The sequence below is a fragment of the Myxocyprinus asiaticus genome, chromosome 2, assembly GCF_019703515.2.
Source record: "Myxocyprinus asiaticus isolate MX2 ecotype Aquarium Trade chromosome 2, UBuf_Myxa_2, whole genome shotgun sequence".
In the NCBI taxonomy this organism is placed as follows: domain Eukaryota; kingdom Metazoa; phylum Chordata; class Actinopteri; order Cypriniformes; family Catostomidae; genus Myxocyprinus; species Myxocyprinus asiaticus.
The window spans coordinates 19,697,877-19,724,400 of NC_059345.1; the positions used below are offsets into that span (position 1 = coordinate 19,697,877).

General features: G+C 36.7%; 2 protein-coding genes across 5 annotated transcripts; one reads left to right on the top strand and one right to left on the bottom strand.

Moving 5' to 3' along the window:
- Positions 1–304: 304 nt before the first annotated feature.
- On the bottom strand, positions 305–15,852 carry ntn4 (netrin 4). Of its 4 annotated transcripts, XM_051650009.1 has the most exons (11): positions 15,626–15,852; positions 15,354–15,473; positions 13,267–13,742; positions 12,602–12,871; positions 9,112–9,238; positions 5,996–6,181; positions 3,525–3,714; positions 2,309–2,388; positions 2,067–2,135; positions 1,794–1,967; positions 305–730 (listed from the first exon to the last, which is right to left on the bottom strand). In XM_051650009.1, the coding sequence occupies exons 2-11, from the start codon at positions 15,421–15,423 to the stop codon at positions 594–596; spliced, it is 1,779 nt and encodes a 592-aa protein (XP_051505969.1). In that variant the 5' UTR covers positions 15,424–15,473; positions 15,626–15,852; the 3' UTR covers positions 305–593. The 4 variants fall into 4 exon arrangements, with proteins under 4 accessions (XP_051505969.1, XP_051505951.1, XP_051505960.1 ...); XM_051649991.1 differs by lacking the exon at positions 15,354–15,473 and having other exon boundaries at positions 15,509–15,852; XM_051650000.1 differs by having other exon boundaries at positions 15,354–15,852.
- Positions 15,853–19,721: 3,869 nt separating this feature from the next.
- On the top strand, positions 19,722–23,989 carry snrpf (small nuclear ribonucleoprotein polypeptide F). The gene is made up of 4 exons (XM_051650208.1): positions 19,722–19,841; positions 20,362–20,487; positions 23,592–23,656; positions 23,749–23,989. The coding sequence occupies exons 1-4, from the start codon at positions 19,839–19,841 to the stop codon at positions 23,813–23,815; spliced, it is 261 nt and encodes an 86-aa protein (XP_051506168.1). The 5' UTR covers positions 19,722–19,838; the 3' UTR covers positions 23,816–23,989.
- The last annotated feature ends 2,535 nt before the right edge of the window (positions 23,990–26,524 follow it).

Below are 26,524 nucleotides of genomic sequence, written 5' to 3' on the forward strand. Positions count from 1 at the left end.
GTAATTAATCTAGTGCTGTGTTCAAGCAACAGGGTTAAAAACACAACAACAACAAAAAAAAAAACATTAAAAAACATATACTTCCTACCTAGATAGCTGTTGCCTGTTACATCTCTAACCTTTCTTTCAATAGCACTTTACTATTTTTCATACATGAAAATATTGTTTTTGTAAATATAATTCCATCTCATCACTAAAGTGATCATAGGCTGACCTCTTGTGGTTTTGATCGGTGAATATAAAACTTTTCCCTATAAAAGCGAAAAAAAGAAATGATTAGCATAGGACAATTATATTGTATACATCTTTTATGCTTTCATGTGTACACATTGCATGCTATATACAGTATGTTGTTAGTTGTAACAATAAACTACATATATTAACTCATATATACATACATACATACATTATACATTCTGTACAGTGCTCATATACAGTACACCTGCCAGCTAACAAGTACATCCACATCCACATCTACAGCTGGTGTAATTGCATTATTCAGTACAAGAGGGTGATCAAAATAAAAGAAGGCAAAGCTGACATTTGCCATGATAGATCTGTTTTAAATGTCTCTCTCTATTTCTCTCCCTCTCTTAGCTACATTTGGTTTTGAGAAACTGATGGACTTTTCGACTCATGCTGGGTCTCCACGTTTTCACCAAACTCTTCATGTTAACCATGAGACGACCTTTTCTCACATCGTCGTGTCCCACTACGAGATATTCCATCCCTACAGCAAGAGAAATACAGTCTTATCGGTCTATGAAAAATCCCACAAGCCCAATTCCACTGAAGTAGACGTATCAACAAAGACGGCCCAAGACATTTATTTTTGCAAAAATTCATTAACACGTCATGAAATGTAAATCACATTTCTCCAAAATCTTTGCTAAGTACACATTTAATAAAAGTGCATAAGAAAAAGTTAATTGGAATTTTGGGAATACTTCAGTAATATTGGCAAAACAACGCAGCAAAAGCTGCAGTCAACATGATTATGTCTGATATGGCATATTTTCAAGTAACTAGCCCTCTACGGAATCTGTGCTCATGGAATTCCACAGAAATCTCTGCAGATTTCCACAGAATTCAAATACCCCTTATTTACAAACTTCTTTGCATTCCCCACCTATTGCATGTGCTTTCGTTTGATTTTCCGGCAACACTTTAAAATAAGGTTGTATTTGTTAACATTAATTAATGCAATAGGTATCATGAACTACCAATGAACAATGATTTTTTATATATAACATTAATTAATCTTTGTTAAAAAATTTAATACTATTGTTCATGGTTTGTTCATGTTAGCTCATATTGCATTAACTAATGTTAACATATGCCATTCTATATTTTAAAAATATAGAATTTAGTATATTAATATGTAATATGTACTGTATATGCAGAAATGAACATTAAACAAGATTAATAAATACTGTACTAGTGTTGTTCATTGTTAGTTCATGTTAACAAATGTAGTTAATTAATGTTAACAAATACAACCTTATTAAAAAGTGTAGTGATTTTCCTTGCAATTATTGTATAATAAATGCTGCTTAAATAAAAGCTAAAATTGAAATATTAATTACCAATTTGATCATATTTTCTGCTTCTAATAGAAGGAGTTAAGTTCTAAGGTTGGATTGGCACATTTAAACACATTTTGCCATTTTTAAATCTATTCCACGGAATTCAGAGGATTTTCCACCACAATCAGTGCAGAAAACATGAGAGAGTCTGCAGATAACCCATAACAAATCACGAATCTGTGTGTGGGTGTAGGTGTGTGTGCTGACCAGGGTATAGTACAGGGCAGGTGCAGCCTCGTGAGGTCCAGGACTCAGGATAAAGAGTTCGATTTCCACGAGAGAGTCTGAGGCTTGAGTTATCCCACAACACCTTCAGAACCTTCACATCCACCTCTGCATGAGTCCCCTTATCATGAGCACCAAGCACTCTCACCTTTATTGCTACACACACAATTACACAAATACACACATACTCATGACATGCATCCAACAAAAAACTGAAGTGAACTGAGTGCACAGCAAGTTTTCTATGCTACTTACCATAAGCATATTTAATGTTGCAGAATACTTTGCGATTTCCAAGAGCTTGCTGTTTGCATGCACATTTGTCTGTCAAGAAAATAAATACCCCGCAATTAAAGTATTTTCTGTCAGTTTCAGTTGCTAAGACAACTTAAAAACAGGCTTAACATTGGAACATGCCTTTACACTCAGACAAGACAACAAACTTTTCATGGAAACAAGACAGCACTGTTATCAGCTTGAAGATGTTCATTTAATACCTGGATGACTAAGGGCAGAGAAAAGCTCCTCTGTTCGAAATAAATGACTTTCTCCTGTGCTGTTGTGATCTGATTCAGACCTTGAGACAATCACACAAACAGACAAGCATAAACCCACAAAACAGACACATGCATGATGATGATATATTAACTGTAAAAGAAAATTAAGTGAAATAATTTTTTACTTCCATATACAGTGGCCCCAAAAAGAATTTGGACACATAAGCCACACTAAAAATGTATGAATGTCATTGTTTAATAACAACATATTAAAACAAGCGGCATTTATTTTAAAGAATTGCACAAGCACACTTTTCGAGGACAGCATTTCACACAAAAATGTTTGTTAGGGTCTATATTATGAAACATGAAACAATAGAGCTGTTCAGGTTGTGGACCACAAACAGGGAAGAGAATTCGCCATGGGTTCCCTCTGGATTTTCCTATGAGTTTTTATAATTGGGTTTTTCAACTTAAGAGTAAAATAAGGTCTGTGGTAAACATTACTTGACGATACATGGACCTTTAATTCTACAACATAAATTACGCACAGTCATACCTCAAACGTGAATTTTGAAGCCGTGTTGCATTGCATACTTTTTAAAACACACAGAGACTTCAAAATTCACATTTGCGGTATGAAAGTGTGTGATTTATGTTCTTCAACACGTTTCGTCAAGTAATGTTTACCACAGACCTTTTTTTATTCATAAGTTGGAAAAACCCCGAATTAGACTTATGGGTTCGCCTACAAATTGACATCACGGCTGAACAGCTCTACAGATACACTGAACAAAATGAAGAAAAAAAGTGTTTGAACACTTTCTGGTTGTCAGTCTCATATAAACATGTCCACAGTTAATGTGATAAACACTCCTTGTGGTTATTTTGATAGGCCCCTTTTATAAACTTGAATAAAACTGACATCATACATTTACCTGAGACTAGATGATTAAAAATCTTTTAAAAAATGGCTCAGAAATGTTAGTTCTGATTTTTTGGCAGCTTGTACGACACTTGGTTTGTAATTGTGTTATCAAATGAAATACATTTATTTAATTGTGGCTTGAGTGTCCAAACATAATTTGGGGCTACTATAGATCTAAAAGATCAAAAAGACTTATAATGTCCATAAAGACTAAGCATCAAGCATGTTGGTTTCTGCACTCATGCCACTGGGGTCATAAAACTGCCATTAAGAAGTTTATATAGTCACCTTATCATACAGTCTCCTGTATAGGGGTCACAATCACCAGCACACTGGCAGGGCTTGCAGCCATATTCATTGAAACCCCAGTATCCCAGCATACACTGGTCACAATGCGACCCAGCCACACCTTGCTTACAAGTGCAATCTCCATTATCAGGGTTACAGAATGTGGATCCAACATGATTGCACATACACACTGCAATTCAGGGAGAAAGGAAGAAAATTACCCAAAATATACATCAAAGACTACCAAATACGTGGACAGTACATATAGTATTACTGTTTACTATTACTATTACTATTTGAACAAACCTTTAATTGTATATAGTGCACTCAGTCATTTTTTATGTTGTTTTGAACTTGAACCCAGAGGTGAACACCTCTAACTTTTGAACACTGACCCCTAGGGGCGTGAATGCAGCATCATTTAATAGCAATAGTTTTCAGTTACAAATGCCATTGTAGAAATACACTGTTCACAGTGAGCCATGATTAATTTATTCCAAGAGTGAAAATGTCCAATAACAGGGCGGTTACTGAGATTAAGCGAGCAGATTTCAGAGGATTATGTGATCCTAACATGGCAGCCCCCATGAGGGGACCCTCTCCATGTAATTAAAACAGCATTTATAAGTCTACTGATATGACTGGAATCTTGTTCTTATGCGAGTGATCATGATTTTATACATATGTTTGAAAATTGCTATTCATTTCATTAGGAGTAAAAAATAAATATATAGAAAAAAATTCCTTTGTGCACCTTTAAACTTCAGTGTGTAACTCGTTCTGCCCTATTTGTGTCACAGACATGAATGATACCTCCAACGTGCAGCTTGTTGAGGAAAGGAGTTCTATACTAAGTTATTGGACAATTAACAGGTGAAAAATCCCAAATACTTACTTTAAGGAGGGACCAGAGCCATATAGTATCTAGGAACCAGAATATCATAGAGACTTTAGGATGGGCTCTTTTGATTTGGACGACTAAGCAACTGCACAGAACACTCTCACAACCACCTAGCTATATCCCAGTAACCACCCTCAATACACACAACACCCTAGAGTCATGGCGGCGAGTTTTGCACAAGCATTATTTACATTTCCTTCAGAAATGTGCAAAAATCTCAATCAGTTTTGGGTAAATTACTAAAAAGTAATCCACTAAAAATGATCAATTACTGACAACCTCATCGAAAAAGTAATCACATTACTTATTACTTCACTTTTAAGTTACTTTCTAAAACACTTTCTCTTGTGCAATGACTCTTTATGTGGCGCACACTCAACGCAAACAGGCATACATAGTGTATAAACATAATTCATGTTTTGAATTCTATATAAATAATACCATTTTAGACATTTGTGTAACCCAAAAAATGTACTTACCTAAATGTAGTTAACAAAACTGAAAGTCAGTGACCCAAACTTTAGGGGTTTATCTGCATCTATTGCTTTAATCAAGACATATACAGTTCATTTGAAGATTCGAATAGCACATCTCTTTCATTTCTTGCCACCAAACATCCCCTACATAAAGAGTTTCTCAATGACTCCTACCATAAGCACAAAAGACATTTGAAGAGAGCTGTCCAGACCAGACTGAACCTTTACATATACATACATTGCCAGACTGGTGTCATCTGATGATTAATCTGTTTGCCTCCACACATACACAATTTTTGGAGATTCACACTCATGCACACACACATGGCCGAGATCCCATCACTGTTCTTGTTATTCTACATGTCCCAGCCTGCAGAAAGAGCAGGAACAACATTTAATACCAAGCATCCCCTCGATGTGTGCATGAGTGTGTGTGCTACAATATCGGACATGTTCACTGATACGGTGAGTTCCTGAATTTTGACATCATCTAGGCCAAGCTGCACATGTAACCAGATTCTGAAACATTCACATACACTATCTAAATATCTATATTTAAATATATTATAATTATATAAAGCTAATTATAATAACTATAGACTAACCCTAACGTACAGCCTAAACCTGACCCTAGCAGAAAATGTATATAACATAATTTAACATAACTGAATTAATGTATGGACCGTTTTTCCTAACGAGGATGTTCCAAAATGTCCCAAAAACAAGGTTGTGCCTGATTTAGCTCTCTTCTGGGTATAAATTTGTTCTCAAACTATAGTTAAGTTACACACACACAAATTCATTCACACTGGAGAAAGGTGGAAATATCAGGAACGGAAGTGTAGAGTGGGGAAAACGCGTATACCCCACATACCATTTTAAGCAGCTTTCTAAAAATCTGAGATTAATGGCTTTCATCTTAGTCCAAGACACAAATACCCAAGTTTTTATAAAAGTACTGTGATAAACACACCTATTTTGTTATGGTTTGAGTCAACATATTGTTTTTGTAAATGTGCCTGTGTGAGAAAGTGTTTTTGAGTGTGTGTGCGTTCACACAATGCTTGTGTGTGCTGCATGTTTGTGCGTCTTACGTCTGCAGGAATCTGGGTCAGTCAAGGGTTTCTCGGGGTCTCTGTAGAAGCCGCTCTTACAGTGTTGGCAGTGACGGCCACTGGTGTTGTGAAGACAGTCACACACACCGCCGCTCCGCTGACCGGAACGTAGCCATACTGTCTCATCAAAGTGACAGCTCTTTGCGTGGCTGTTACACTTGCACTCTGCATAACAACACAGAATCAATCAGTTACCTGAGCAACTGTAAGTGGTACTTAAAGATGAAGAAGTGTAATTTCTTTCTCCTATCTGATTTTATTATGCAGAGACAATTACAAGCAACCAATAGGTCGAACTTGTGACGGGAGTAAACACTATGGCTCTAACAAAACATTGCTCTGTTTGTCTTAGCAGTTCAGCACGGGCAAATACCAATCACATTTTCTTCAGAAAATGTCAAATACCTTTGATGTCACTAGAGGCACAGAAATAGAGTGCAACAGTGCCCGCCCACTCTTTTAGCCATCTTGGTTCGAAAGCATTTTTCTCATGAATTTTTTCCTTTGGGATTTCATAAAATCCTTCATAAAAGAGTTTTAAGCCATGAACCAAACCAACCAACTCTGAGGTGAATCACAACCTTACAAACTTTGATTTGAAGCATTTGAAAATCGTAAGGTACAAGACAGTGTACTTAAGATCTTTCTACTGCAATCCAATGATTGCGTGCGACAGCCAAATTAAGAATGATGAAAAAATTTACAGCTATTGATTTTACGTTTGGTTTTAAGTGTAACAACACATTTTAAGTTTATTGCAAAATATTCAGATACAGAATATCCAAATATATAAGTAGTTTGTAAATACTAACAGTTATCTCAAATTGTAAAAACAATTGTTTACTCAACTTATGCTTAATTTTTCACTATTCTTAATTAAGTTACCATTACTGTCTAAACCCAAAAGCTGTCATTAATAAAAACATTTAAATGGTCCTAATTAAACAATACTTGAAATGACACATTTTGGAATCATAACTCAAATATATACATTCTTTAAACTTAGAGGTTTGGCTTAGAGTACAACTACAGTAACTCAAAATTATCAAGTACAAAATTACAGCTGTGTGGAATATCTGTAAGCCCTTACACCTGAATAAATAATGTATGTTTGGTCAAAACAAGGGAACTTGTTATTGAAAAATGTATATAGCTAGTTTTAATTTGTATTATTATTGTTGTTGTTTTGTTGTAGCTGGTTGATGTGTTCACCGTTGGTGAACTTGGAGCCTGTCAAATTTAAGCCATTCTTCTTTACTCAATTGTACTTTACAAAAGTGCAGATTTATGTTCACCAAGAAGTAATGTGGAGAATCCAATGTGCTAAGTGGCTACCCTAGAGTCCAGTCATAATTTCCCTTATACTGTATAAGATGTGCTATAATCAATTAAAATATTAAAATAATAACAATAATACGTTAATCACAGATGAGTTAAGATTACTTGTAACTACCTTACATTACTTTAAAAAGAAAGTTTACTTGAGCCAAATAATTTCGTTTACTTAGAAAAAGCATGCAAATGTATTGCCCTAAATAAAAATAAGTAAGGTCAACTAATTACATTTTACAGTGTAAGGAGAACGACTCGATAATGTCATCCACAATCATGGCAGTGGACAGGTGTTGCACAGCTCTTTTGGCAAGCTTTATTTGCTACGACACTCTGATTGGTGGATCTGTCTCTTCAGGATCATGGGTAATGTAGTTCTTCACCAGAAATTCCACTATTAAACACTATATTTTAAAAAATAAAGTTCAAATAATGCAGACTGATGGCTTCAGCAGAATCTCCATATACTGTATTAACAACCTCAGAGCTCACGGTAGGTCTATCTAGTTGTCCTTAATAAAGGTAGACTGATATATTGGTTTTAGCGATTCATCGGTGCCAATAGTTGCTTTTAGGAACGGAAAAATTATATGGCGATAGTTGCCGATGGTTTTTTGTCATTTCAAAATAAGAGTACCCGGTGTATTTTGGGCTTGTTTATACTTAAAAGTCCCGCTTTATGTACCAAATATTCATTTTTTTCTGGTTATTATTGGGATTTTGGTTGAACAATAAACTGCATCTGGGATTTTATTCATTTTGGACTCTTTGTCTTTACCTGCCATAGTAAAGAAAGAATAAGACATTTTATGACATTCTATAAATCTATATATACGTAAATCTAAAAATGCTCTGCATGGGACTCGACAGGGAGAGTAAATGTTAAACTTAGGGGTTATTTTATGTGCCTTTGTGCAAGAGGAATATAAAGGGGGAGACTTGTTAAAGCTTAATGTTTTATGTCAAGATTTAGAATAATTTTTGTTATGTTGTACACTCAAAAAATAAAAACATTTATTGAACAATAAAATTAAGGAAAAATTTTCCACGTAATTTAATTAGATATTTTTATCAAAAACTGATTTATTTGAACTAATTTGATCGTCTTTTTGTATGAACTAGAGTTAGACCGATATATTGGTTTTACTGATTAATCAGTGCTGATAGTTGCTTTTAGGCACTATCAGTTTTCTGCAAAAATCTATGCCGATAGTTTTTGATTTCTTTATTCCTCAGCAATAAACCTCATCTGGTGAATATATAGGCTATAAAAAGCTTAATTTATTTCATACTTGCATATGGGGCATTGTAACGGAGCCAAGTCTCTTTCATTTTTAAAATAAAATGCCCCAGTATATTTCAGGCTTTTTTATAGTTAAAAGTCCCACATTATGCACCAAATCTTTTTTTATTATTTATTTATTTTATTTTTTTGTGTGGTTATTTTTGGAATTTTGGTTGCACAATAAACTGCTTTTGGGATTTTATTCATTTTGGACTCTTGTAGCCTCAATGTCTGTGCCTGTCATAGTAAGGAAAGACTAAGATATCTTAAACCATCGACCAATTAATCAGTTATCTGCCTTTTTCACCACTTTAGTTATCGTATCGGCAAAATCCACTATCGGTCGACCTCTAGTCCTTAATAATCAATTCTCCTATGGAAAAAATGAATGGGACTTTTACTTCCAGAACCAGACTGTTGCTTTACCTTTAATCCTTGAAATTAAGTAGTCAGAGTTTTAAACATGAAAGATCCTTACTAACGCACTGATGAGCTTCTCCGGATAAACCGTTGGCTGGCAGCCATGGCCGGTCATTGTAGAGGCGATCACACCTTTCACAGTGATCCCCCGCTGTATGATGTCGACATACACATTTACCATGCACCTGCAGCAGAGGCCAGAGATACACAAAATTCACCATACAATTACATATTATTACAGGTTCACCCAAGAAGACTTGTGAAAAATCTTACAAGCATAGATTTGCCGTCAAGTCAAACATTAATTTGCTTCAATGTCAGTGAACCTTATTTTATCATACAACACTTTGCCAAACCATAAACCAGACAAGATCCTTTGTGTGACTGGCCAACACCCAAAACTTCTGTCTGACTAGAGCAAACACCCTTTTGCTACATTAGATACATCAGCTTCATTAGATGCTTTTATTAGACTTCATTTTGTGGACAGTGATAATTTGAGTTCACTAAAGCATTAAGTTACTCAAGGCACTTACAGTGATTTCACCACATATAAGGGGTGTTTGTAGGCACAATGTGAACAGCATGCCCTAAACCTGCTCAACCATGGTAAAATAACTGTAATACACAGCCTTGAGTGGCTTATTATTTTTTAAAGGAATAGTTCACCCAAATATTAAAATACTGTCATAATTTACTCACCTTCTTGTTTATCCAAACCCATTTGATGTTTAGCACTAATGAATGTGTAGCAGACGTCATGATTTACATTTTCACCAAAATCTATAATATGCCTTCAGAAGACATGTAATATTACACACAAACCACATGGAATACTTCTATAATATTTTATGGGTGCTTTTACAAGCTTTAAAGTGAGTCAATATCAACTGCTATTGAGTAGACAATATTCATTACACCTTTTCCTTTTGTTTACCTAATAGGAAAGAAAGTTGTATGGGATTGGAATGACATGAGGGTGAGTAAATTATGAAACTATTCTTTTAATATAGCATGTGCATTCACAGGTGTGTGTTTATCAGTATTTTACAATGGCTTACAATGGCTTACAATGGCTTTGAAACTTTTGTTTTGCAGCACTTCTCATATAATTGCCTCCCTAGGATGAAATGCTTATGCTGTATTGCTCATTCATAAGTCACTTTGGATAAAAGCATCTGCTAAATGAATTATGTAAATGTAAATAAATGCTTGGAATGCATCCAATCAGAATCGGAAGTTGGTGTCAGAACTATGCGTTTTAAATTGATAACAGTTCAAAGTAAACCAATGGTTTGAATAGACTTTATGAACTTTTAAAGTGATTGCTAACAACATACTAAGTATCTTTTGCAGTTCCAATCTGTGCCGCATTACACATCTACCCATAATCCCTGCACTTGCGTCCTCTTCACTTCCTGCAGACCCTCACTCTCTCCTACATATTTTTTAAATTAGTTACAGTATGTGCACAACATCTCTCGCTCAAACGTCCTGTATAAAAACATCCTCCTCGCCCGCAACGCCCATGTTTACCTAACAATTCTCCTCAATATCCAAGACTCAGCCATCCATCAAACGGTCTTCTCCTCCAAGAGTGTTTGAAAGAAAGTACAGATAAATATTATCTGTCACTCTCAAGTGAAATGAGCAGTGAAAACAAGCAAATGAGAGAAGAACTTTGAAACTACTTAATGGTGAGGCAGAGAAAGACAAATGAGCAGTCAGAGAGACAGATAGCAAGAGAGGGAGGGAGGGGGCAAATTGGCAGCGTTCCATCCATTTGGCATCTGAAACACTTTCACATGTTTATCATCGTATTATTGGAGGAAATGCACTCAGACACACACACTCCCAGCTAACCAAAACATTCCTGCAGGGGCACACAAGGGCTGGGTGTGAGCACGTGTTCCTATGAGTGTTGATGGACAAAGCATGTCAATGCGCCTGTGTTTGTCTGCATGTCTGGGTGGGTAGTGTGTATGTGAGCATGCATGCTTGGTGATTGGCACGGGGAATGTAAACGGTCTGACCTTTGATAAGAGGGCAAAGAGTTAATGTGTGTGTGTATCTGTGTGTGTAAGCGAATGAGACTAATTGCTGTCATTGTTTGATCACAGCAGGCAAACAACAACTTAATTAGGAAAAGGGACTAGCAGTGGAGGCCCTCATTTTCGTCTCAGTGCTTGTTATCTGCATTTCTCCCTTTGTTTCTCCCTCCTTTACTTTTTCCTGCCTGATTTTCTTGTCTTTTAATCTTTCTATCAGAGTTGGGTTTTACTGTAATCTCTCCGCAGAAATACAGCCAAATAAACAGCAAACATCTCGCTTATATAATCTGGAACAAAGAAAGTGAATGTGAGGGGGAAAAGAGAATGAAAGAGTGAAAGACAAAAAAATGGAAGATGGGGACCTGTTTATGAAATCATACGGGAAACGTGTTCTTGGAATGTAGATAACAATCATTTAAATAAAGTTGTAATAACTATAGTAATTACTATGTAATTAGCCATGGACACCTTAAAGCTGTTTGTCCTTTCTCTTTTGAATTGTCACTTTTCTCCTTTATACATTTTTTAAAAAATTGTAGGAAGTTTTCAAAGAAAATTGTATACTTTCTTACTTAATATTTTTGTCATGTTTTCTAAAAACAAATATCTCAACGTGCCTAAAAATATATATATTTAAAAAAGTAAATTTTTCTTACATTGCATTGAAAAATATTAGTTTTTTTTGTAACCATAAACTTTGCTTTTTTTAGACTTCTCTGAAAAAAGATTTAATGTCTTTTTAATTTGCTTCTTTAGTAAATATATATATATAAGGATGGTTAGATGAATAGCTCAATTAAAACTAAATCATACAACTTCAAATACATATACAGTAGGTACAGCTAAACAAACAGTCAAACACCTTTGGACGATTCTCATGAAATCTGTCAAGAAAATGTCCTGGTCCTATTTTCCAAAATCAAAAGAAACAAATAAGAAATTAGAAAATGAAGCCTATTTTTAGGGCCATTAAGATTTTTTAAATTTTAAGTTTTACTCCCCCCAACTCTCATTACTGCAATGTGAAAAAAGATCATCATTATGCTACTCTCATTACCACAATATGATTTATTTATTTTGTATTTAAATTGTAAAGTATTTACACATAATAGCAGTAGCTACATCCTTGGTACTGCCTTTCATTTTTGCTCATTTTATTTTGTAAAATTTGTATCTGTTTCACTGTAATACAGTGAAAAAATTACTGTGTTGTTGAAAAGAGAATCATGTTTGAAAACAATGGGAACAGTAAAAGTAAAACTGACATTTTACAATAATGAAAATTGGGTGTAAAATATGTCCTAAAAAAAATGTCACAATGCAAAAATCCTAATGGTCCTAAAGGATGGGGGGGGGGGGGGGGGTTGTTGTTAAATATGACCAGGACAGAGAATCACCCCTTTATAAACAGAAGTACATAATGGGTAAGTATTAATAAGCCAAACAAAGAAAAACATAACTCTGTATTACAAATATACACATACAGTACACACTTACCATATGCTTGCGTGGAGGGTGTGTGATCTTCTCGTCCCCAGCAGGCACACACTGGTCTGCATGCCCATGGCACAAACAGCTTCCCTTTAATATGAGGTCAGAGATGGCATAGTGGGCAGTGAGCAAGTTGGCATCAGGGTGTTTACGTAGGCAGGGGCATGACTGTGGCTGAAGTAGACGCATTCGTATGTTAGTGATGCTGAGGTGGGCTCGAGCAGTGATGCTGTACGGATCCAGCTTTTCCCAGGGTGACAAAGCCCGATAAATTACCTGTTCACATACACAGAGAGAAAAAACATGAAAAAAAGGCTATTTGCTTACGATTCATCTGATTTATCTTTTTAAAAATTGTTTTAAAGTAGTCTGCATTAGAAGGACAGTTTAGCGGTAACGAAATGAATGTTAATCTTATTGTACTTTCCAATGGGGTGAATTTAGGTAAACTGAGGCCACAGTCATATCAATGTCAAAAAGTGTCCAAATTCATCTGAATGATTACCATATTCATGCACCACTGTATTTACATGGTACTCAAAGTACATCAAAGAATACCACTGTACTATAATGATGAATGTCTAAAAATACAAGGCATTGCCATGGTAAATGTCAATAAACGAAAGAATCAGCATGACACACAAAGTACTGCAAAGTATGCAAACTCTCACCTCTCCATTGCTACAAGGCCATGCTGTGGAGTATTTCTGAGTGCAGCTGTGTCCATCCTCCAGGTTGAACACTTCACTGCAGTTCTGTGCATACAGCCTCAGAATGCTCCATGTGCGCCCGAAGTCCTGCGAACGCTCTATTGCCATGGCAGCAGGGCGTGGCGATCGGAATATGATAATGAGATGAGTGAAGTAAAATTCCACCTCCAAGTCCAGTTGTAGAGTTTCTATGGCAACACCCTGAGCAGACTGCCACCAGGTCGGTGGGTGTTTGAAGGGTGAGTCTGTCATGGAGGCAGGTGGGTGTGCATGGTGCATCACCGAAACATCGCACACCTCACAATGCAACACACATTTGTCATTATCATAGTTACAGTACCGTTCTGGAGAGACTGAGCCACACTGTGAGATGGTCTGTACTGGACGTCCAACTGCCAGGTTTCCCATGCATGGATTACACACCCGATTCTGACATCCTGACACGTATAAACAAACACTTTATGATTACAGTATATTATTGCAAGAACATTTTGAATTCATTAGAATTTTCTGCAAAGCAAAATCCACCAGACAACAGGTTTGACTGGTAGATACAGTAGTCCCAAAAAGTATTTAGACGGTTAAGCCACACTTAAATATGTACAAAATATCAAACCAAGTTGCATTTATTCTACAGAAAGATGGAAAAAGCACACAATTCAAGCAGAATATTTCACAAAAAGAAGTTTGTCAGGTTTTAAATGATAAATATACTGCTCAAAATAAAGACAAAAAAAAAAGTATTTGGAGACATTCTGGTTGTCAAATTTAAAGGGATAGTTCACCCAAAAATGAAAATTCTCTCATCATTTACTCACCCTCATGTTTTTAGAAGAATATCTCAGCTCTGTAGGTCCATACAATGCAAGTGAATGGTGATCAGGTCTCCAAAAATGAGATGAAGTCAGCATAAAAGTCATCCATACAACTCCAGTGGTTTAATCAATGTCTTCTCAAGCAATTCAGTTGGTTTTGGTTGAGAACAGACCAAAATATAACTCCCTTTTCACTGTACACTTGCCATTGCTGTCTTTTGGCATGATCATGATTTCAAGCATGATTACACTTCGTTGTGCATGATGCATGCACAGAGCGCTAGATGGAGCTGTAAGAAGTGTAATCAAGCTTGAGATCGCCAAGGAGACCACTGTCAAGATGTACAGTGAAAAAATGAGTTATATTTTGGTCTGTTCTCACCCAAAACCAACTGGATCTCTATAGAAGACATTGATTAAACCACTGGAGACTTATGGATTACTTTTGTGCTGCCTTTATCTGCTTTTTACAGCTTCAAAAGGCCTGATCACCATTCACTTGAACTGTATGGAGCTACAGAGCTAAGATATTCTTCTAAAAAATAATTGTTTGTGTTCTGCAGAAGAAAGAAAGTCTGGGATGGCATGAGGGTGAGTAAATGATGAGGGAATTTTCATTTTTGGGTGAACTAGCCCTTTAAAGTGATGAAATACACCTATAGTTCACTCTGCTTAAGTACTCTGCTATGACACCTAGGTGAACTTGAAGGTAACTAACATACATTTACATACATAAGGAAATTACTTACATGCACTAAAACTGGCCTTGGTACAAGCTGGTTAATTAATTGCAAAGATTTGCATACATTTGGATTTAGTTCAGGTCAAGCAACATTTTAGATGCCACTTAGTATGATATTTTGTTATGTAATGCAATTAAATTCTAAAAATTTTGTGTGACTACAAATCCAAATACTTTTTGGGGCACTAATATCTATATATAAGCAAACGTCTTTTTTACAAATACAGTATATTACACACACAAAATTTAACATACATTCCAATATTCAACACTGCAGAAATATGACAAGTTGACTGGTGGGTTCAAACATATAGATGTTGGGTGTGTATGCATATGCAAAGTTTGTTTTTGCTTTGCATAGTCAAAGCATCCCACATCTCTCACACTCTGTCAGTTTGGTTTTGTTGGGAAGCAGCGCTTGTTTCGATAGCGCATGCGGTGCGCCAAAGCTGGTGATTAAGTTTACAAGCGTTAAAGCGCAAAACACTGACCTGAACGCGCAGTTTGAGGAATGCTTAACACGAGCGCTGCGAATAACACACATCTCCCTGTCAGCTCCATATTAGTCACCAATCCAGAACAAAATATCCACAAATTATACGTATCAAACCCTGCAAAGGTTAGAATCCACAATAAGTACTGGAACCTGATTTTGCTCCAGAGTCTTCAGAATGCAAGTAGGAGCACGACTTCATCGGCGTGGGTTGGCCAGGTGCGCGAGCGCTGAGCTGATCTGCCCGCATAACAAACAGAAACTATTCACCTGAGAAAGGACAGAAATCTCGCGCGACAGCGCCATTGGTGTGCAACTTCAAATAAGCGTACTAATTCACCGAATCACTTCTTTCTCGTGTGAAAGCTGGTCCGCGCGCGCCGCTAGTGTAAAAGTGAGTTGTGTGCGTGTGTTGCTCTGAGCGCTTCTCGTGGAGCTGCGCGCGTCGCACTGTGAAAGACCCGAGCTGGAATCTGAAGCCCCTGTGAGTGACAGGACCTTTGAAGAACGGAGGCCCCGCCCCTTCTCCCAACATTTTTCTCCTTTTTAATGGAGCATTCCTGCCAGGCATGAGTCTTTCAACGTCAGATCAGCACTTGCAGGATGTGTGCCTCTCTCTCTCTCTCTCTCTCTCTCTCCCACACACACGCACACACACACATACCTAGCTATCTAAATGGGGATTTACGTTTAATTTATATTGTTCTGTAAGATATAATTGCCGTAGAATAACAGGCTACACACACACACACAAAGTGAAAAAAGTGAAATTAACATGGATATTTTATTTAACAAATTGTTATTTTTGTCTATGATGTACAGTTTCTTGCATCACTCTCAGCCATATTGACAAAAAAAATAAATAAATAAATAAAAAAAAAAATAAAATGCTAATGGAACTTTTATTTTGCATCCAAATGGGGTCATACAAAAATCCTCTCAATTAAGTTTATTCAACTATAATATTATTTAAATATTATTTATTGAATTTCAGTAAATTCAGTATCTTATTGATTTTAATGGGAACTTATGTTAAATTCATTATAATTGTTAATTAACTGTATAAAGTGCGAGCAAAGTGTATGGATATTTTGAGATTTGAATCGTTTCAAGTCAACTGAGAGAAAAAGAAAAGAGCATGTAGGCAAGTTTTATGAACCCATAAAGATGGTGTTAATTGGTCAACAGGAAGGTAGTAAAGGATGAAAGACCGGACACTTTTTGAAATATTGAAAAAATATGCCTCTGGAATGCGGATCTGCAAAAGATTACCGTCCTAATCCACTAGTCTGGGTTTTATGCAGCTTTTCTAACCTTTGATCCATTCACAAAGTACCCAACACATCTCTGAAGTTTAGAATAATTCATCAGAATCTGCTATTTGTAAACATATCTACACAGATATAGATTTATATGCTTACTTTGTCTTTGCTGTTGCAGAGAGATAGACCCCTTATTGAATTTAAGGGAAATTCCTGTACAAACAGCTCCACAATATTCAAAACACAGCATGCACCATAAAACACATTCAATAATACCCAGAATACTGCAATGATAAAACACAGTGCAGCACAGTACATTTAATTAAGTTTTATTTTCATAACACCCTTTGCAGGGAAACCAGGGTTGGTTAGTATGCATCATTTACAGGTGAGACGGTGGAACCTATCCTATTTTGCCTTTGCCAATTTTGTCCCCACCACTTTTTGAAATAGCTTTCGTCAAATGCAGAAGCCTGTTCTGGAGCAGGAGTTTCCATTTAATTCATGTGGGTCATAATAAGTGGTGATCTAGCGCTGGAGTTTGTAATTTTTTGTGTTATAATGAGTGTTCGTTACAGCTAATATCACTGGCGTTAACACGTGCACTCCTCGCACTTCACGGGAAGCAGCTCACTCCCTTCTTGGAGGGGACAATCCATCCTTTTCCGACAGAGAACCATGGCCTCAGATTTGGAGGTGATGACTCTCATCCCAACCGCTTCACACTCAGCAGCAAACCGCCCCAGTGCACGCCGGAGGTCACAGCCTGATGATGCCATCAGGACAACATCATCCACATATAGCAGAGATGCAACCCTTGAGGCCCCCAAACTGGACACATTCTGACCCTCAGCTGCGCCTTGAAATCCTGTCCATGTACATCACAAACAGGATAGGTGACAAGGGACAGCCTTGGCAGAGTCCAACACCCACTGGGAAAAAGCTTGACTTACTGCTGAGAATGCGGACATAGCTCTCGCACCGGTTATACAGGGACCGTATGGCACGTATTTACGGGCCCTGTACCCCATACTTCCTCAGCACCCCCCACAAGACACCCTGGGGGACATGGTCATAAACCTTCTCCAAGTCCACAAAACACATGTAGACTGGATAAGCAACCTCCCATGCCCCCTCTTGGATCCTTGCCAGGGTAAAGAGCCCATCCACTGGTCCACGACCAGGATGGAATCCGCATTGCTCCTCCTCTAGCCGAGGTTCAATAATTGGTCAGAGTCTTCTTTCCAGCACCCTGGCATAGGCTTTCCCAGATAGGCTGAGAAGTGTGATCCTTCGATAATTAGAACACACCCTCCGGTCCCCCTTTTCAAAAATGGGAACCACCACACCCATTTCCCAATCCCCAGGCACTGTCCCTGACTTCCACGCAATGCTGAAAAGGCGTGTTAGCCATGACAGCCCAACAACATCCAGGGCCTTCAGCATCTCAGGGCGAATCTTGTCCACTCCTGGTGCCTTGCCACTTCAGAGCCTTTTGACTACCGCGGTGACCTCAGCCAGAGAAATGGGCCAAGACTCCCCGAGTCCTCCATCCCTGCCTCCTCCACAGAGGATGTGTCAGTCTGATTCAGAAGTTCCTCAGTTCCCAATCTTTGCTAACTACAGCCTGGACAAAGCCTTGCCTCCACTGCTTAAGCTATATAAGAGGGAAGCAACAAACAGAAACTGATGAAAGTGTTTCACAAAAAAAATTAACACCACTTAACCCACATTTGCCTAATATAATTATTTTTTATTAACTGAATAAATCATTTATGATATATAGTACAGTCCTGTGGTTACAGTCCTGTTACAATATATACTGTATATGTTTCTTCTGTATGTGTGTATCTGTGTGTTTTTAAACATTGATGTTCACATCAGCTAATTGTTAAATATTCTTATTTTAAAGATTTTCCAACCAACCCCAAAACCAATCTAGTAACCAACCCCACTTGCACTCTCTTCTTAAATGATGTAAGCCAGGCATCATCATTCCAAATATATATATATATATATATATGGAATGATGATGCCTGGCTTATAGCCTATATTTAAGGCTTTCAAATCTCATATCAAAATGTGACTATTCCCATGATTAACACATATTTGAAATATCTTTGAACAAATCATTTTTATAACACTTTTAGCAGAAGGGGTGTATTTGTGTTGTCCTCAACAAGTTGAATGAGATTGGAACAAGAGGGCAAACATTCAGATGTCACAATTGTGTGACAGCACTCCATTATGACCCAGAAATTAACACAATGGCTGACCAATCAACCCCAATATACAACCAACCCTGGTCTCCCCTACCTCATTTAACACTAATGAACAACATTTAAAGGAATAGTTTACCCAAAAATGAAAATTACTGCCATTAATTACTTACTTTCAACTATTAGCAGACTTTTAACAGAATATCCAAGCTGCTGTTTTCCATACATTGAAAGTGAATGGGGACTGCCGTCATTGGCATAAAAAGTCAGTGGTTCCTACATGCCCCATCTTTGATGCCGGTGAACGCAAATTAGATTTTTTAGAGCTTGACACTCCCATTCACTTTCAGTGTATGGAATAGAGCAATGTGAACGTTGATGACCAAATGTTTTATTTTTGAGTGAACAATTTCTTTAAAAAAAATAAAAAAATAAAAAAATAATATATATATATATATATATATATATATATATATATATATATATATATATATATATATATATATATATATATATAATAAAGCAATAAAAAAAAGATTAAATGATTTTAAGCATAAAGTAGTGATATATTGAAATGCGCAATATGCATTAATAACATGAACCATTGTTCATGTTATTAATGCATATTGCGCATTTCAATATATTGCCATGAGATCTTTCAGATGTAGCAGTTATATAACAATGGTATAGGGCCACAAGTCTAATTTGTTTCAAGCCTAGCTAGAATCACTGCATCTCGAGATTTCGTTAACAACTCTTTTGATCGCTAGTCGAGGGAAAGTCAAACGCATTTAATTTCAGATATTGTGATGGCGCTGTTACATGCCAGTACGATCGGTGGCGCTGTGGTAATACACGCTCTTCTCTCCCCGCCGTGCGGTCAAAGTTCGCTCGGAGTCCTTTCCTCTTTCGGCGGCAAGGCGTGCGAGTGTGCTGCTGTAGCATATGCTATTCGAATAAACGCAATTTTTTCTTCTTAAATACTACTTTAGCAGTCCAGAAATGGTACGTTCAACAGAACCCTACTCATTGTGTTTAATGTTTGAGTTTTGTTTGCGGGAGAGGTGGTTTTCATTCATTAATGTGCATGTAATGTTATTGGTTTGCTAGCGTCTTTAACGTAGACTGATCGTTGTCGCAGCCGTTTTACGCCTGCGTCTTACAAACAAGCGATTTGTTTACTTTGCACATCTAACGCACATATTCTACACATAAAACACTGACTGCAATAACAAAAAATGTCGGAAAAGTAAAATGGTACTACAGTATTTGGATGTGTTTCATCGCAACACCATAGTATTCTGTAAAGTATATTGGGGTACCATCGTATTACCATCTGATGCCATCACTGTACCCCATCACTGTACTATGGTGCCGCCACAGTTCTTTCTTTTGTAAGAGTAGGTAGGCAGTCACCAGGCTTTAGACCATTTTAAACATATGTGTGTGTGTGTGTGTGTGTGTATTACTAATTTTATAAGTACTATCTGCACACATCTGAACTTAATTTATTGTTTTCCTGCAGAGTTTGCCACTGAACCCCAAGCCCTTTCTGAACGGTCTCACGGGTAAACCTGTGATGGTGAAGCTGAAGTGGGGTATGGAGTACAAGGGGTACCTAGTATCAGTGGATGGATACATGAACATGCAGGCAAGTGTTTAAATATAATGCACCATCTGTGGATGCATAACAGTCTTTATATTGGAAATTTTGATCTACACCATTAAAAACAGGTCACCACTTTCATGTGGGTCTTTGTTTTAGATTACACATACTTTTGATTTCCTCAAAGTACTAATGTTTATCTGGGGCTCAACAGCACTAGGACATAGTAAACAGGTCCTCAATGGCATCCGTTTTGCTTTTTCTGAGTGACGGTTCTATATATGGGGTTTGGATTAAGTGCAAGCTTACAGTTTTTCTCAATCGCTTTGGCTCATTTTTTGAAACAGTCTTAACATTCTCTAAACTGTTAGTGCAGTTGTCACAACTGTTTTATGGGACATCACAACTTTATTGCATGTCTGCAAAATGTAGTAACTCACACAAAACATTTAATTCATGCTTCAAAACCTAGTTATTGTGTCAGTAAATTGGCCAATGCCACCAAAACGAAAAGTTTTTTGTCATCGTGTGAGCCGTACTGGTCAAAATGTTTAGATGTTTTTTCACCATGGCAGTCAACCCTGGAAATATTTGTTATATACAAATTTCATTTTTGTTGACACTGCCTGTTTACTGTACTATACAAGAATGTCAGTTTTGTCTAGCTGAATGCTATTGTGTATCACACTGAGCTTTTTAGATACCGATTTCAACAGTAGGTAAAAGTTTAGTGGGAAAAGTCAATACTGTACAGTACTGTAGTATGCAGAAAAAGGATATGCACATTTGTATGTATACAGAATTTATTTTTGTAGCAATGTGGTACATGTAAACAGAAAATTCACATATACATGTCCATTTTTACACATTTCGTACATGTAAAGTCATTTTAGTGAACAGAAAATTTCCACAAAATGACATCCATGCAAAAAAAAAAAAAAAAACACACAACGAGAACCTATAGTAGTTCTGTAAAACACAATAATGTACCTCCTTACAGTACGTAACACTACAAGTTCCCATCTTCTTGGTGGACATCCTGTTGCTCTTGTTGGTCTGGCCAGAGATTTAGCAGACATCACAAACATTCCATTTCATAGATATTTATGGAATATACATGTATGTCTGACAGATTTTGATAACTGAATGGATCATTTTACATGTGATGAACGATAAAAGAATGTTAAGAAGTTGTGAAGAGTATGACAATTTCACTGAGAATCAAGTCATCAGTTTTGATCAGCAAGCCATGTGCATTTAGTTATTGTGCAAATTTTAGAAAGTTGTACTTTTTTGTAGAGCCAGAGGGAAAATTCACCGATTACCAATATGGTGGCCGATATATTTAATTTTTGAGCTGGAATGAAAACAGACCTTTTCTATGTGGATTTTTCACCGATTTTGCACTGATATGACTATGCAAAGGAACTCAGAAGGCTGCTTTCTTTAACAAATATTTTTATCAAAGAACATTTGACATTATTATTATAATACATTGTCAACAAATTCTAGAAATGAGCACTGAGAAAATAAAGAATAAATAAAAATACAATAAATAGCTTAATAAACATCAGTACTGTATGTTTAGTATCAGTCAATTGCTGACCATTTAAATAAAGAATAAATTCAAATAAAATAAATAGCTAAATAAACATCAGTATTACTGTTTAGTATCAGTCAAATGCTGACCATTAAAATAAAGAATACCTAAATAAACATACTAAACAGTAATACTGATGTTTTATTTAGCTATTTATTTTAATTTGTTCTTTATTTTAATGGTCAGCATTTGACTGATACTAAACAGTAATACTAATCAGTCAAATGCTGACCATTAAAATAAAGAACAAATTAAAATAAATAGCTAAATAAAACATCAGTATTACTGTTTAGTATCACTCAAATGCTGACTGTTTTAATACTGCCAGTCAGTTAGGGGCAGGTTGTAAAACAAGAAGCATTTACACCTGCCAAGACAAGAGATAAACAGTGGCAGCTGTGTTACACCATATTCTGCTATACAAGTTCAGGGGAAACTTTCAACGGCGGAAAACCAGACTTTTAAATATTACATTTTATAAATGCAATGACTGGAATTGTTCGGTTGAAGGTGTTACCAAACTGTGAATCCTGAACAAAACAGTTTGGTGAATACATGTTTACTCATTAGCTTCCACTCAGCTGACAAGCAATGAAAGTAGCTGCGTGATTAGCTAGTCAGCTATAAGCTCGTTGTCACGGAGAGTAAAAGACGGACTTTATTTGACTTTCCAGCATTGTGTTTCACCAGCAGCGAAGTGTGAAATCAACACTCACCACACACAATCCACCACCGCACCGTTGTCTACTGAGCTGCAAAAAGACGCTCTGATGTTTACCTTTCAGTCTGCTTCATTACTGACTGCATAGACAAACTGTAGCTGGCAAACAGACATGAGTGACATGGTTGTTAGGGACAAGGTTAACGTTATATTAGTTATGTTGAAAAGGGAAAATGATGGGGTCATTGTTTATTAAGTTTCCAGTATGTATTTAACAAACTAGTTAACAACTTACTGTGATGACACCGCTGAACTCCGCCCTGTCTGCAGAGCCACCCTCAGCTCAGCTCTGTAAACAATGGAGTCGGAGCGCGCTCTGCTGGACAAACTACGCTATGACACCAATTCTAAAGCATTGTTTTATACATTATATGTTCTGAAAAAAAAGTTTTCATATCGGTAAAATATACGCAGATACCGATATATTGGTGAAAGGCACTACTTTTTTGCAAACGTGCCAAGACTTGTGCAATTTGCTTAAATGAATAAGAAATTTAAATCTTGTGTGAACAAGAAACTAATTGTTCAGAGATTTGAACTTATTGTTTTGAAAAAAATAATTCTCATTTGAGAATTGAGCCAAAGCGATTTAGAAAAACTGAAATAGTCTACAGCATCAAGTTTGTTGATGAGATGTTTTTTTTGACTGTATATGTCTAACAATACAATGAACTGGGTAGTGGGATTATGTATGTTTTGACTACATCTCCTGTTAAAAGCTCCTTTAGCTCAGCTTTTAATTTCTGTATATAGTAATACTGGCAACACCCAAAAAATCATTGTCAATTAATGAATTTAAATTGAGCTTGGTCTCTGTGCTGTATCTAGCTGGCCAACACAGAAGAGTATGTGGATGGAGCACTAGCAGGTCACCTTGGTGAGGTGCTCGTCAGGTAAGGTTTTGTACTGAAACTGTACAAATGACTGTATTAACAGCAAATACATACTCTGTATTATACTAATCATCATGATTTATTTTCCTTAGGTGTAATAATGTTTTGTACATAAGAGGAGTAGAAGAAGAGGAAGAAGATGGAGAGATGAGAGAATGAAAAGTAAATTTTGACTAATTGTGATTGGAGGATGTATTCCTTAGTTTGCATTTCGTCTCAGTTTTATGTGAAGCTGTCTTTTTCTTGTAAAATTGCTAGTTTTTGTTTTTTTGTTTTTTTTTACACTGTAAACGGTATTGATGGCACAATGATTAATAAATTGTGCAATTTGTATACTTTTGTTGTCATTCCTTTAAGCTTGTCTGACTTTTCTATATTAAAGGTCAAATTTGCCTAATATACTGCAGTGCAAAGGCAAAATGCAGAAACAACGTATTGTAAAAATTGTGTTGTGACCAAAGTTGAGTCTCTAAAACCTCTGTTATCTGTCCTGTGACATGGGTTTGGCCCATTTATGCTTTGTTTCAGAAACTACAAATTACACATTAAAACCAAGTAGCTTTGCTTTTTTTTTTTTCTCTCTCAGTGTTGCAGTAGTTATTGCATTTTTCCTTTAGAGCCGTATGCTAAAGTATTTTGATTTAAAATATTTTTTTAAATAATTTTAATCATCCTTGTGTCATTGCAAACCCATATAACTTTTTATGTGGCACACAAAAGGAAGTATTTTAATGAAAATCCCTTTTCGTCTTTTCAATACAATGGTAGTCGACTCAATACAATGACTCATGTTAAAGCTTAGAGGACCCAAAAGTAGTTGTGCATCATATTCTCTGTCTTCTGAAGACGTATAATTTTTTTACATGTTATGCAATGTATTGGTGAGAAACAACCTGAAATTTGTTTTAAGTGAAAATCTCTTAAAAATGGCGTGCATATTCATGTGAGAATGTTTTTAGGGCTACACACAATGGGCTTCAAGATTTTCATTGAAAAACAACTATATGATATGCTGTATCACACATTCGTTTCTAGCTACAATGTAAGTGGCCGCTTGGCTCTGGGGCCCTGCAGAGCAAGGTCAATTTTTATTTTAAAATATACTAAAAGCTGTAAGACTCAGGCAGCTGTTGTGGCTCAATTACAGTTGGGGGGGATTGGGGCCTCCAAGTAGGATTTCACTTAGGGCCCCCACATGCTCAGAACTGGCCCTGTTTTCAGTAGATTTGGAATACGATGCATGAGCCACAGGTAAAGCCACATCTTAAATGCATGAAATGCACTGAGTTCCAGAAAAAAAAAGACAATTATGTAAAAGTTTGTTGCAAAATTTTTTGCAACTATTATTTCAAATAATTTGCATTCACATAGAAATCTGTTTAGTCCAAACAGTATAATCATGGATTCTGGAGTTGTCCCTCACTGACCAACTGTAGCTTGTCTACTCATTGTCCCTTCCTCTTAACTGACCTTTGGCCAAGTTACCCAATTTTTGTCTTTGCTAAATATTTACCCACTATTTCATCCCTGAGCTTTGTTGTGAACACTTGCTCTAAATTTAAACTAGTTCTCGCAATGTCTACCAGTAGTTTCAAGCTTTTGGTCAAGAATGCAAAGCAAGTAGTCTTTTGTTTGCAACAATAGTGAAAAGTACCTTACCAAAAATGGGATGCAGACTCTTGCTGTCATTGAAAATGGTAGTGTGGTGATTGGACAGTAAGTCAGATTCACTCTCGATATTACTGATGGTGGGTCTCTCCATTTCTCTTAATGGCAAACTTAAAGTAAAGCTTTGGTGAATTCTCAGGGTCTGTTAGAAGATCTGTGTTATGTGATGGTGTTATTTTCGCTTGGTAAACATTTAGCCAGTAATCTTGTTGCTTGGCATTTTTCCCACTAAATTTAAATAAATTATGTGACCATCCCTGTCGTCTTTAAAGCACATTAAAATGTTTTAAAGCATTTATGAATGGTTTGAAAATTTAGGAATTGTAGGTATTTTAGGTATTGAGATTAAATGTATTGCATGTATATTTTTTAAATACAGAATGCAGTCTTTTTGAATAAGATGTATGAAAAGTTTTTGTGTTTGTAGTGATGGACTTATTAATGTAGTTGGACCAGTTCTAGATGCTTCCAGCATGTGTGTGTTCTCCCAGGTAAGCATTAGTTCTAACACAAAAGAAGTACTCTGCCATTCTCTATTGACAAATCCTTTTGTATAAGCTGAAGTGTGTAGCTTTATCTTTGTTAAAATATTTTCTCCTAATCCAGTTTAATATGCAGAGACAACTACACTATATTGCCAAAAGTATTCGCTCATCTGCCTTTAGACGCATATGAACTTAAGTGACATCCCATTCCTAATCCATAGGGTTTAATATGACGTCGGCCCACCCTTTGCAGCTATAACAGCTTCAACTCTTCTGGGAAGGCTTTCCACAAGGTTTAGGAGTGTGTTTATGGGAATTTTTGACCATTCTTCCAGAAGCGCATTTGTGAGGTCAGACACTGATGTTGGACGAGAAGGCCTGGCTCGCAGTCTTCGCTCAAATTCATCCCAAAGGTGCTCTATTGGGTTGAGGTCAGGACTCTGTGCAGGCCAGTCAAGTTCTTCCACACCAAACTCGCTCATCCATGTCTTTATGGACCTTGCTGTGTGCACTGGTGCGCAGTCATGTTGGAACAGGAAGGGGCCATCCCCAAACTGTTCCCACAAAGTTGGGAGCATGGAATTGTCCAAAATCTCTTGGTATGCTGAAGCATTCAGAGTTCCTTTCACTGGAACTAAGGGGCCAAGCCCAGCTCCTGAAAAACAACCCCACACCATAATACCCCCTCCACCAAACTTCACAGTTGGCACAATGC